We start from the raw sequence: 13057 nt of genomic DNA, 5'->3' as shown, positions 1-13057 counted from the left end.
GATTTCTGTCCCCAGCCTCCCATCTCTCTCTTCCTTCTTCTTCGTCTCTCTCTCCCGTAACTCTCCCTTAGCTCTCTCCCTCTCAGCTCTCCCGTACCTCTCTCCCTCAACCTCTTGCATCTCTCTTCCCCTGGACTCACTACGACCGAGTCACCATCGAAGAGAGGCTCGCAACGAACCCCGGACCCTGCCCTGCGAGTTCGACGGCATGGAGTAAGCTCCGGCGACTTTCGAGGCCATTTTCGGCCAAACCACGGCGAGTTGGCCGGCGTGTAAAGTATCAATCTCTTCGCCTCCCTGAGTACTACAACTTTCCTTTTTGTTTCACTCAATTTTGTTGAGTATTGAAGAAGTTATACTCATTTGAATCTTACCCAGTTTCCGGCGAGTCCGACGGCTTTCGAGGCATTTTCCGGCCAAACCACGGCGAGTTAGATGTCGTGTGAGGTATCATTCTCTTCGTCTCTTCAAGGGCTACAGCTTTCGTTTTTGTCTCGCTTGATTTTGTTGAGTTTTGACAAAGTTATGGCCGTTTAAAGTAGGTGTGGATTTCCGGCCGAATTCCGGCCTTCTTCATTCTTGGGTCTGGCGACCCACCAAAACCCAAGGCTTTGGGCCTTTCCTGCCGAGCCCAACCCAAACCCATTTTCTTTATTTTGTTTTAAAATTAAGCTGTTATTAAAAAAGCCCTTGGGCCAATTTGGAACAGGGCCTTCGGCCCGTGAGTAGCAACCCAGAAAACCCTAGGCTTTAAGCCCTTGGGCTTTCCAAGTCAGGGCCCTAAGCCCTTTTTCTTTTAAAAACCCAAATCCTTTAAAACCCTCAACCCATCCAATTCCAAATTCCCTATTTTATTTAATTCAAACCATTCTTAGGGTAATTCGACGTTCTGGATCCGTTTTTAATGTCCGTTTTTCCAAATTCAATTGCTATTATATAGTTTTATTAATTGTACCATTTAATGTGCTTAGGGGCAATTATTGTGACGTTTCCGTCTTTGCTAGTGGCCCAGCTTTTGACAACTAAGTACTGTGAGTGGACCCCTTCTAAAATTACATGATTTTATAGTAATTGCATAAATGATTAGCATGCCTACGGATTTATAATTTGATTTATGTGAAGCCTGTTGATTAAATATATTGATTATCGTCTCGTGTTTTGGTGAGGAATTAATTGTTAGCCTATATTGAGCTATATTTTTATATATCGTATTTTCTATAAAAACCATGAACTGGTAGACTATCTGATTGATGATGATAGGATGCTAGAACATGATTTTGAACCCTCTTTATAGCGTAGACGATAATCGGTAACCTATGCTATGAAGTGGTATTTATGAGAGGCGTAACATTTTGTGCGTACCTAGTGGACACTATGCCGCCTGGGGTGAGGATCTGGTGTTGGCATTTAGGCCGGGAGAAATAATCCCTAGCTACGGGCTGAGGGACATGAAGAGGCATTGGGCCGAGTGGTAGTTATCTCTGGCTACGGGCGCAGAGACTTAGGTGTAGGCATTGGGCCGGGAGTTATATTTATTCGGTGATCTTACTAGCAGCACACCGCGTTTACGAGACGATTTATGAGACGTTTGATATTTTGATTTCCGCGATGTTTTTCCGCGAGATATGGCTTTTGAGATATTTTTGGCATGCTAGGATTTTTATTAAATCCATCATTTATTATGCTAGTAGTTTTCATTATATAACTGTGGGGGTTAGTATCTTGATAACTGTTTTATTATTATATTATATATAAATTTGGTCCACTCACCTTTGTTTTGCGCCCCCATTCAGGACTTAGAATCAAGGCACCTAATCCCAGCGTCAAGGCACTTCCGCAGCAGCATCTTCGAGTCCTCTCGGGGTAGGACCCACTCCTTTGTTCATTCAATCTTATCTTAATTCTTGTTAGTGACTAGGTTTAGTTGTATGCTCTGAACACGTTCCTAAATTGTTAGTTCATTGTATTTCAAATTTCTAACCTTTATTTATTTCTTATTCTTAGCTTTTGTATCAATTAATAGCTTTCGTCACCCCCGGGTGTCGGCCAGCACGTGTCGATCCTGGTATTCGGGGAATATCAGGGTCGGGCGTGTCACATTGCCTACGTCCACCAGACGCAAGTTTGTCAGGTACATCTGATATTCATATTTCCCTGTCGTTGTTCGTCTTCTTTCAGCTTCGATTGACTGCAATAAAATGTTCAGTTGAATTCACTTACATTAAAAATGAAAGAAGATTGTCATTACGGTTTCATGTGGACTTCCATAGTTGTTGGCATTCTTTACAAAATTTGTATTGAACTTTTATTCCCTCTAGCAGTGCTGTCTTTACCAGGACTTATGTATTGATATGCATTCAAATGATTGTTCTTGACGTACATGCTTGATTGTACCACTATGAAGATATTAAAACTAATTTGATCTCACATGCTGAATATTTCCGCCAGCTGCTTAAACCTGTTATGTAGTTTTTAATCAGAAGCCCTCTTGACACGTCACGGTCCTAATATTCCCCGAATACTAGGATAGGCACGTGCTGACCGACACCCGACGGTGACGAAAGCCATTTATTGAGTGCAAATGCTGAAAACAAGGGATAGATAAGACTTATAAATATAAAAGAATAAAGAATAAGCATTTAAGGAACGTGTTCAGAGCATACAACTAACTAGAACACTAAAATGAATAATATAAAATTTAATGAAACAAATGATGGATCCTACACCGAGAGGACTCAAAGATGCTGATGCGGAAGTGCCTTGACGTCGAGATTTTATGCCTCGATTCTAAGTCCCGAAGGGGGTGCAAAATAAACATGAGTGGACAAAGTTGATATATATATAGTAAAACAGTTATCAACGTACTAACCCCCAAGTTTTATAAAAACACATATATAATGATAAACATAGGTTTTCCGAAACCTAGCATGTCATGCACTGTCTCAAATCATAACTTTTAAATATAATAATCACTAGTGAATTGTCCTATAACCCCCAGGCCCCATGCCAACTCCCCATCTCTGAGCGGACAGTCAGAGAAAAATACACTTCAGGTCTCATGCCAGCTCCCCGTCCCTGTGCTAATGACACGCCCCGACCCTGATATTCCCCGAATACCAGAATAGACACGTGTCGGCCGACACCTGAGGGTGACGAAAGCCATTAATTGATACAAAAGCTGAAAATAAGAAATAAATAAGGGTTATGAAATTTAAATACTATGAATTAATAATTAAAGGAACGTGCTCAGAGCATACAACTAAACCTAATCACTAAAAAGAATTAAGATAAAATTGAATGAATAAAGAAGTGGGTCCTACATCAAGAGGACTCAAATATGCTGCTGCGGAAGTGTCTTGACGCCGGGATTAGGTGCCTTGATCCTAAGTCCTGAATGGGGGGCGCAAAACAAAGGTGAGTGGACCAAGTTCATATATATAATAATAATAAAACAGTTATCAAGATATTAACCCCCACAGTTTATATAAATGAAAACTACTAGCATAATAAGTGATGGATTTAATAAAAATCCTAGCATGCCAAAATATCTCAAAAGTCACATCGCGGAAATCAAAACAGTAAACGCATCATAAATCATCTCGTAAGCGCGGTGTGCTGCTAGTAAGATTACCGAATAAATATAACTCCCGGCCCAATGCCTCTTCATTGTCTCTGCGCCCGTAGCCAGAGATTACCAACTCCCGGCCCAATGCCTCTTCATGTCCCTCAGCCCGTAGCTAGGGATTATTTCTCCCGGCCTAAATACCAACACCAGTTCCTCGCCCCAAGCGGCATAGTGTCTACTAGGTACGCACAAATAGTTACGTCTCTCATAAATAACCACTTCATAGTATAAAGTCATCCATCGTCTATACTATAAAGAGGGGTTTCGAAAACATGTTCTAGCATCCTATCGTCATCTATCAGATAGTCTACCAGTTCCTGGTTTTTATAGAAAATACGATATATTAAAATATAGCTCAATATAGGCTAACAATTAATTGTTTTCAATATATTAAAATATTTTAAACGACTATAACTTTGTCACTACTCAACGAAATCAAGCGAGGCAAAAACAAAAGTTGTAGCCCTTGAAGAGATGAAGAGAATGATACCTTACACGACGTCTAACTCGCCGTGGTTTGGCCGGAAAATGCCTCGAAAGCCGTCAGACTCGCCGGAAACTGGGTAAGATTCAAATGAGTATAACTTCTTCAATACTCGACGAAATTGAGTGAAACGAAAAGGAAAGTTGTAGTACTTGACGAGACGAAGAGATTGATACCTTACACGCCAGTCAAATCGCCGTGGTTTTGCCGGAAATGGCCTCTAAAGGGGCGGTGCTCGCCGAAGCTCGTGTACGGGGCTTCGTGGTTCGACTTTCAAGATGCCAAGACTATGGTTGAGTTCGTATCGACGAGATAAAGACGATGGTGAAGATTGTTGGTAAGAAAAACTCTCGGAGGGGTTGAGATAGAGAGAGCCGAGAGAGTGAGGGGGAGAGAGTTGCGGAAGAGGTGAAGGAGAAGAGAGAGGGAGACCAGAAAACATAAAATAAAACAAGGTGGGCCCCACGGGCTCACCAATTAAGGACTAAACAAATTTTAAAATATAAAAAGGGGGTTGGGGTGTTTCAGCTAAATAGCAAGAGGAAACACACTCCAGGCCCTATGCCAACACCAAACCGTCACCCGAGACGGACCGGAATCTATCCCTACGTCCCGTAGTGGAAATGACCACTAGGTAAGTACAAAACAATTGAACATATATATATTGAAAAGCAACTTCATAGTATAAAGTCATTCATCATCTATACTATAAAGAGGTGTTCAAAACATGTTCTAAATATCATATCGTCATCCATCGGATATTCTATAAGAACATGGGTTATATGAAAAATAGTAATAATTCAAACTAGCCTCAATAAGCATATTATTTCAAAGCGTCTCATAGAACATAATTGTTAGATCATGCTTTTCCATGTATACATTTCTATTATTAAAACATGCATTTTAGAAAGGGTCCACTCATATATACTTAGCCGCCGAAGAGCCATGCAACTAGCAACCACGAAAACGTCACAAATATTGCCCCTAAGCACATAAAGGGTCCAATTAATAAAACTTAATTATAACAATTGAATTTGGAAAAACAGACGTCAGAAACGGATTCAGGACGTCGAATTACCCTAAAAAGAGTCCCGGATAATTTCGTAAACGTCAATAGAATATTCTAGAGAATATTCCTTATATTCCATTAGAAATATTCTCTGATGGAATATTCCCTAATGGAATATTCCACAAAAAGGTTTGAGCCAGCTAGGGTTTAGGGTTGGAAGGGTTAAGGGGTTTAGGCTTAGATTTTTAGGTGGGTTAGGTTTAGGTTTTTAAACTAAAAAGGTTTAGGGCTTTAACATATAAGACCCAATGGCATTTAAAACCAAAAATAAATAAAACATAAAATAAAAAGGGTTTAAGGATTCTAGGTCCAAAGGCCTAAACAAAATAAAAAGAGAAATGGATTGGGTTGGGCTCGGCAAGAAAGGCCCAAAAGGCCTATGCTTGATGGGTCGCCGGACCCAAGGAATTCGGCCAGAAATCTGAACAAAATTTAAACCCTCATAACTTTGTCAATACTCAACGAAATCGAGTGATTCAAAAACGAAAGTTGTAGTTCTTGACGAGATGGAGAGAATGGTACCACGCATGACATCTAACTCACCGTGGTTTGGCCGAAAAATGCCTCGATATCGGCGGAGGTAGCTGGAAACTGGGTAAGATTCAAATGGATATAACTTCAACAATACTCAAGGAAATTGGGTGAAACAAGAAGAAAAGTTGTAGTACTCAGTGAGATGAAGAGATTGATACTTTGCATGCTGGCCAACTCACCATGTTTTGGCCGGAAAATGCCTTGAAAGTGGCGGTGCTCGTCGGAAAATTTGGAAAAGCTACTCCAAGCCATTTTCTGCGATTCAAATGTATACACAACTTAAAACAAGCTTTGATATAACCCTAAAACACAACCCAAGGGCTTCTAGAAGCTTACCAACGTTGGAACAATATGAAACTCGACGGAGAATATGATGAACAGTACCAGTCGAGAGGAAGAGAAGGGTTTGGGGTGTTCTTTCTTCGATTCTAAGCTCATTAGGGTGCTAATGGAGATGTTGATGTTGTTGTGGTGTTGTTTGTTGGTAAGAAAAGCCCTTGGAGGGGCTGAGATAGAGAGAGCCGAGAGAGAGTGATAAGGGAGAGAGGGAAAAGAGAGAAAGAGGAAGACTTTTCAGAAGAAGAAGAAGAAAAAAAATAAAAGAAAGGGAAAGGGAACCGGGGGACAAAATAGGGGTGGGCCCCTTGGGCACACCATTTAAGATCCAAAAACAATTTTAAATGCAAGATAAAATCAAACTTAATGAAAAAACAATTTAAATTAGGGGTGGGTGTAACACCTCTGGACTCTGGGATTTGGGACAAACTTTCACTCTGGTAGTATTCATACAAAAGAAGGCAGTTGTAGTTACTGTGGTTGCTTTTGGTTGGGAATAGGTGGCTCTCGTGACCAAAATGGAAATAACTTGATTTGCGAACAGTTCTCGTATTATTTTTGCGAACCTTCATCCAGTTACAAGTCAAAGAATCTCACACTTCTGTTGAAACTCCGTCTGTTTGACCCCAACAAGGCAGCTCCGCCCTTTGCAAATCAAGTGGGTAATAATTACATGCACATTCCAGTTGCTTCTCCGTATGGGGCAGTTTTACCTAATGAGGCAAATCACTTTAAACCTTTCCATGATGTTGAATTTCAAACCTCTAGCATCTGCCCAAAGAATTTCATTATCTTCGACCAGACTGATCATCGAAGTCAAATTATGTTCAATCCCGAAATTGCCCACAAAATTACTGGTCCTGCGTTTAACCTCTGTGCAGCTTACATCCAAGACAATCTGGGATTGAACGAGGGAGATAATGACAATAGAGAAGCATCGTCTACTCTGAAGGAGGATTCCGATGATATTGATGCATTGTTGAGCTTGGTGAGGAAGAGCTGGAAGACTATGATGAGGAAGAGGTCAGTACAGCACGAACTCATGGAAATTATGGGAACTCATTCTCTGATTCTTGCTCCAGTTATGGTTTGAAAACCAAGAAGGAAAGGCTGCGTTCTTCACTTGAAAAGTCTTCTGGCGTAGCAGCAGCTGCTGCAACAGTGAAAGGAAACGCCAGAAACAAACGTATTCCTTCGGATCCGTGGAAATTTGCGGGATTGAAAAGATGCGTTCCATTTAATTCAACTTCTATTTTCAAGCGGTATTAAATTTCTGCATTTCTTCCTAAAACGTACTTTCAATATATTTAGTAATCCAATCCAATCTAGTTCCAGGCACCAAACGAAACCATAACGATCCGTTTAATCCTGTCACATGATTCAGAGACACGTCACTGTTTTATCTCCTTTCCATACCTCTCACATTCATCCGCTGGAAATCCAGGAACGCGAACATGATGGCCATGCATCATCCATGGTGAATTCTTGCGTCTCCCCTCACAACCAATCAGCAGACATGTTTGTGGCACACTTGTATTTGGTGCTGGATTCGGTCAAAAGCTGATGCTTTTCTCAAAAGCTGCAGATGATCACTGGTTGCTTTATGTGAGCATGACTTGCTCAAATCTCTGTCACTATTTTTTTGTTTTTTTGTTTTTTTTTAATTTAGTTATACACTCTAATTTGGATGCTTTTTTTATTAGCTTTTTGAGGTGCTGGAAATAGTGGGGACATGGATGCATGGAGGTATTGCCTCCTCCCAAGTCCCATCCCTGTACATATTTCTTAGGTTCCAATAAGATGTGAGGATAGTGGCACACCACTGAAAACCTCTTTTCCCCACTTACCCCAATATTTCTTGCTTGGTAGTTTTTGTGCCTTTTTGGTCCCCCTCTTTGCGATCAATTTTGGTCAAGTTGGGACTAACCTATCCATCATCCCTCCCAGTTCTCTTTGTTTTCTGATGGCTTTTTGCCCACCCATATATCTACTTTATTTCCTTGTGCAAATTTTGGAAACAAAGAATAAGAAATTTACTTAATTTTGTGTTCATGTTTCCTTGGATCTTACGTTTGGATATAATCCATTCTCAGTTGGCTGTAATCATGGGAACTATTTACTTTTTAGTTGTACCGTAAAGTTTTTTCTTTGTTATACTGAAAGAAAACGATTTCTTTTAACCTACCTTAATCGTAACTTATTTCTCTGCTTTTTCACTATTTGAACTAACCTCAAGGCTTTTACGTAAAGTCTTTTTTCAGCCTGCATCGTTGTCAAGTTTAATTTGGAATAATCTTAAGAATATTCCTCATGGTAGAAATTGATTCTTGCATATATATATATATATATATATATATATATATATATGTGTGTGTGTGTGTGTGTGTGTGTGTTCGCGCTCATGTGTAAGTAATATAAAAACAGAGATGCTACTGACGCTCTAAAAATGTCGTAGAAGTAGGATACATAAGAGGCAAAACAATCTTCTTACTTCTACATCAAAGCAAAAGAACAACCATTCTGTTAGTATGCCATCACCTTGTGCATGTGCACCATCAGCATGGCAAACATTTTCATTGAACATTTCTATTCCATTTGCAGTGTCAGAAGTATGATCTTCTGTATCCCTTGATTTCTTTTGCTATTTCTAGTTCTTTTTCACAGCATGTGCAAAAAAATTGTAAATGCCAAGCTACAGATTGATAGCTGGGAAGAAAATAATGAAATTTAAATTTAAATTTTTCATCACACCTAAAATGTAATTAAATAAAGCAAATATATAATATCATATCACAACCACAGAAGCAAGAATTTTAAAATGCCACAACATTTAAATACTATGCATAAATTTTTTTTTTTAGAAAGAGTATAAAACTAACCTATCATGGTAGCTATTAATCACTCCCAAAAGAAGATGCTCAAAATCTAGACAATAGGACCTATCCAAAGTAACAGAAGAAAAAACTGATGGAAAATATGAATAAATTTGCTTCAATAAAATCAAATCTAAACAAATGTGTAAATTGAAACTCTGATTTCAATCCACCAAAATTTTCAAATTGCTTACCTTGATTACAGAGGACTTCGGAAGACAATAGCATTCGAGTCCGAAAACAAAATTAAATAAAATAAATTACTGTAAATTAACATGAATTTAAAAAAAAGATATTTTATCTGATGAAAGCTCAAATTTCCTTGTGAGCCTTGTTTATCCCAATTTTTTTTTCGCATATCCAGCGTCATTTAATAGTGCTCTGGCTATAGAGATAGAGGCATTCTTATGTCAAACAATCAGTCCACACAAATCAATGCTTACACAGATGCAGACTGGGTAGGTAGTACAATTGATAGAAAATCTATCGCTGGATATTGCACTTTCGTTGGGGGAAACCTTGTGACATGGAAGAGTGAGAAGCAAACTGTTATAGCACGATCTAGTGCTGAAGCGGAGTATCGAAAAATGGTAGCCACTGCATGCGAACCGATTTGGCTTAAAGGGTTGGTTTCAGATTTAGGGTTCTCACATCAAGCCCCCATGTCTCTAATGTGTGATAACCAGCTATCATGTACATTGCAGCTAATCTTGTTTTTCATGAAAGAACCAAGCACATTGAGGTGGACTGCCATTTCATCCGAGCTCAAGTTCAAACACAAGTCATTCAGACTCAATTCACTCGAAGCCATGATCAATTGGCTGACTTATTCACTAAGGCTTTACCCTCTTCTCAGTTACACAGGCTTTTGAGCAAGCTTGGCTCGACTACACTTCACGATCTAGCTTGAGAGGGAGTGTTGGAACCAGTCACACTAAACCCTAGCAACAGCAACCCTAGCATGTCGTCTCATTTCAAGTCTACAAGTAATCATGGATACACAAGTCAATCGCCAATTTTCCAACTCCTTGATTTAAGGCACTTAACTTGTTGATTACTTCTTAGTCTTGGATTTGATGTAAATCACCTTAAATTAAGGAAAAGCTTGTGTCCTAGGTTTAACCGGTCTCTAGGGTTCCATGTAAAAATGGTTGCTTGTAACCATCAGTTCCTCTCGCCTATACATACCGCATTGTACATTCAAAATTACTTATGAAATAGAAAACACTTTGAAACCAAAATTCTACAGCACTTTTTATCAATTAGTTTAGCATAAAATAATTTAGAAGATCTGCAAACCTCAAGAAAATTAGTTTTGAAAAAGGAACCTTAATTACAACAAACACTATGACAGCTAGTTTGGCAACTCTGAGTTGGAGGGCAACTGCATTGGCTTACCAATTTTAGTACTTGATCTTCAAAAATAAGCATCAAAGACTGCAGTCCTTAACACGGTACGGTATGTACACGGTTAAGGACTGCAGACTGTAAAACTTGCAGTCATCAGCACCATTCACGGCAGCTAAAAGCCAAAGGGCAGAGACTCCGGCAAATAGAAAAGGACCTGTAGTCATCAGGTCAATAGACAACCCTTGATTCATCGGTTGACTGAGTCATTCGAACTTCTTTGTGTGAAATCCCCGGAGAAAACAAAAGCAAGAATCGCATTCGGGCCAGACTGATTGATAAAAAAATTTATGTGGTCGTCAACTGTGAAATGTGCTTGGAAATTTCATGGCGACTAAAACCCAATGGGAAAAGACTCCTACGAAATTCCCATCCTAAGAGTTCCATCAAAGTGCACATACAGGAGGTTCTGATCGTCTTCTATATAAACCCGCAATAGCATGCTTGCTTCTTCACACCAATCACAACTTTAAATCAAAGCCATTGTCGATACAGAACGCCCCTCTCATCATCAGTGGTGCTTTGTGAGCAATGGCGTTTGAAAGAAACATTTTAATTGTTGCCATACTCATCACCTTGGGGACCTTGGCATCTCAAGCCACGTCCCGCACATTGTACGAAGCTTCCATTGCTGCAAAACATGAGCAATGGATGGAAGAGTTTGGGCGCGTTTACCAGGACAGTGCAGAGACGGAAAGGCGTTTCCACATATTCAAGAACAATGTGGAATTCGTGGAGAAATTCAACAGTGAAGGGAAGAAGACATACAAGCTAAGCATCAATCAATTTTCTGATATGACCCATGAAGAATTTCTCAGACATCATACTGGATACAAGAAGCCCACTGAATCAACCTCATCCGCAGATGCATCTTTTACGCACGAAAACCTAAGCCTGACGGATGTTCCCCCAAGCATTGACTGGAGGGAGCAAGATGCTGTTACTCCTGTAAAAGATCAAGGGGACTGTGGTAAGAGCACCAACCACCATATTAATATTGGGCCAAGCTTACTCGTACATATATATTTTTAATTACGTTCTTCATGCATTCTTTCCTACGGAAATTAATTCGTATCTGTTTGTTTGAGTACATGCAGGTTGTTGCTGGGCATTTTCTGCAGTGGCAGCAGTCGAAGGGATTACCAAAATCAAAACTGGCCAATTGATCTCACTGTCTGAGCAACAACTTGTGGACTGTGATACAAGTAACTCTGGCTGCCAAGGTGGTGACATGGCTAAAGCCTTTGCATACATTCAACAGAACGGAGGAATTGCCAGTGAAGAAAATTACCCATACCAGGGTTCGGATGGAACATGTGATACGAACCTGGCAAATGAGGCTGCTGCCAAGATAACTAATTATGCAAGGGTAACTCCCAACAGTGAAACCGATTTGCTCAAGGCTGTATCCGTGCAACCAGTCTCCGTTGCCATCGCTGCCTCACAAGCCTTTCAGCTCTATTCCGGGGGCCTGTTCACTGATGATAGTTGTGGGACAGAATTGAACCACGCTGTTACCATCATTGGGTATGGGACAACGGAAGATGGCACCCCCTATTGGTTAATCAAGAACTCATGGGCCGAAAGGTGGGGTGATAATGGTTACATGAAGATTCTTAGAAACGCCGATGCCCCAGAAGGTGTTTGTGGCCTCGCTATGCAAGCTTCCTATCCAATTATGTAATGTATTAATCAAGGGCTGAGGTGAGCTTTTTCACTTTGCCTATAGGCTATAAGTACTACCAAGAAAACCCATAGGCTGTGAAAAAATGCCTGTCTATTGTACTTGCTTAAAATATGCTCAATGAAAACAAAAGAAGAATTGCATTCGGGCGAGACTGATTGATCATAAGTTTACTGTGGTCATCAACTTGAGAAATATTCCTGGAAATTTGGCTTCAACAATGAATTTGCAGACCCCGCTTGCTTACTTAGATTAAATTCAGAACCACATCTGCAACGGCGGCTTGATGGAAACCATGTCATATCCTGCTTACTCTTGACTGCTTAGACTAATATTTATTTATGCATATCTGTTCCCTGTTAGCTTAATTGTCTAAAAGTTACTTTGTCGCAGTATTTTTATTTACAAAAATAGAGTGATACTAGCGAGAAATGCCCAGCGCAATGCAGCGGTAATGAAAACCATACGTTACTTTGAAATCAAAGCCTGTTGAAGAATTTTCTTCGAATAGGGAGAACCGGGACGGGATTTCCTGGAAAATTGTCTAGAGATATATAACACAAAATTCATTCAATTTGGGATTTCAAAACAAATAACTCTATGGACGCAAAATTGCAACCCTTTTATGTGGTACTGAAGCTAGTGGGGAGCAGGGCAACACACCACAGTGTCAACCAAAAAATGCAAGATTTCTATGTTGAACTCCGCAAACTCAGCATGGTGGTTGCTGAAAGCAGTGATTTCTGCAAGGTAGGGGCACAAATTTTAGCAAATCAATCACATTAAGATAGATAAGCATCTAATAAAGATTCAAAATTTGTATGCATAAAGGCTGATTGTGAAAACATACTTAACTGCAGGACAAACAAATGTGAAGTGCAATGGGTTAAAAAAGAGAATCACATACTTCTTCCCAATGTACTTAGAAAGCTTGACCTGAAATCCAAAACCAATTCTTCAACTTGCAATGAAACAAAGGGCTTTTTAGTTTGGAACCCCTTCTATACGAAGCACTTCTGCTTTTAAGCGCTTCTGCTAGAAGTGC

General features: G+C 39.9%; 1 protein-coding gene, 1 long non-coding RNA gene and 1 pseudogene across 2 annotated transcripts; all 3 read left to right on the top strand.

Annotated features, from left to right (window-relative positions):
• Positions 1-12: 12 nt before the first annotated feature.
• On the top strand, positions 13-2003 carry LOC114824580 (uncharacterized). The gene is made up of 4 exons (XR_011580824.1): positions 13-277; positions 379-447; positions 972-1031; positions 1794-2003. It is a non-coding gene; the product is annotated as an uncharacterized lncRNA (long non-coding RNA).
• Positions 2004-6448: 4445 nt separating this feature from the next.
• On the top strand, positions 6449-7367 carry LOC103453737 (transcription factor bHLH144-like; annotated as a pseudogene).
• Positions 7368-9689: 2322 nt separating this feature from the next.
• On the top strand, positions 9690-12157 carry LOC103438208 (senescence-specific cysteine protease SAG12-like). The gene is made up of 2 exons (XM_070822777.1): positions 9690-11298; positions 11426-12157. Exons 1-2 carry the CDS (start codon positions 10860-10862, stop codon positions 12010-12012), a joined length of 1026 nt encoding a protein of 341 aa, XP_070678878.1. The 5' UTR covers positions 9690-10859; the 3' UTR covers positions 12013-12157.
• The last annotated feature ends 900 nt before the right edge of the window (positions 12158-13057 follow it).

This window comes from Malus domestica, chromosome 05, assembly GCF_042453785.1.
Source record: "Malus domestica chromosome 05, GDT2T_hap1".
Taxonomy (NCBI): domain Eukaryota; kingdom Viridiplantae; phylum Streptophyta; class Magnoliopsida; order Rosales; family Rosaceae; genus Malus; species Malus domestica.
This window is presented reverse-complemented; position numbering and strand designations above follow the sequence as displayed.

What these genes read in the sequence shown, in the direction of transcription:
- LOC103438208 (XM_070822777.1), top strand. Translation starts at nt 10,860, where the DNA reads ATGGCGTTTGAAAGAAACATTTTAATTGTTGCCATACTCATCACCTTG. An exon ending in AAAAGATCAAGGGGACTGTG is followed by an intron (nt 11,299 to 11,425) that starts GTAAGAGCACCA and finishes GAGTACATGCAG; the next exon opens with GTTGTTGCTGGGCATTTTCT.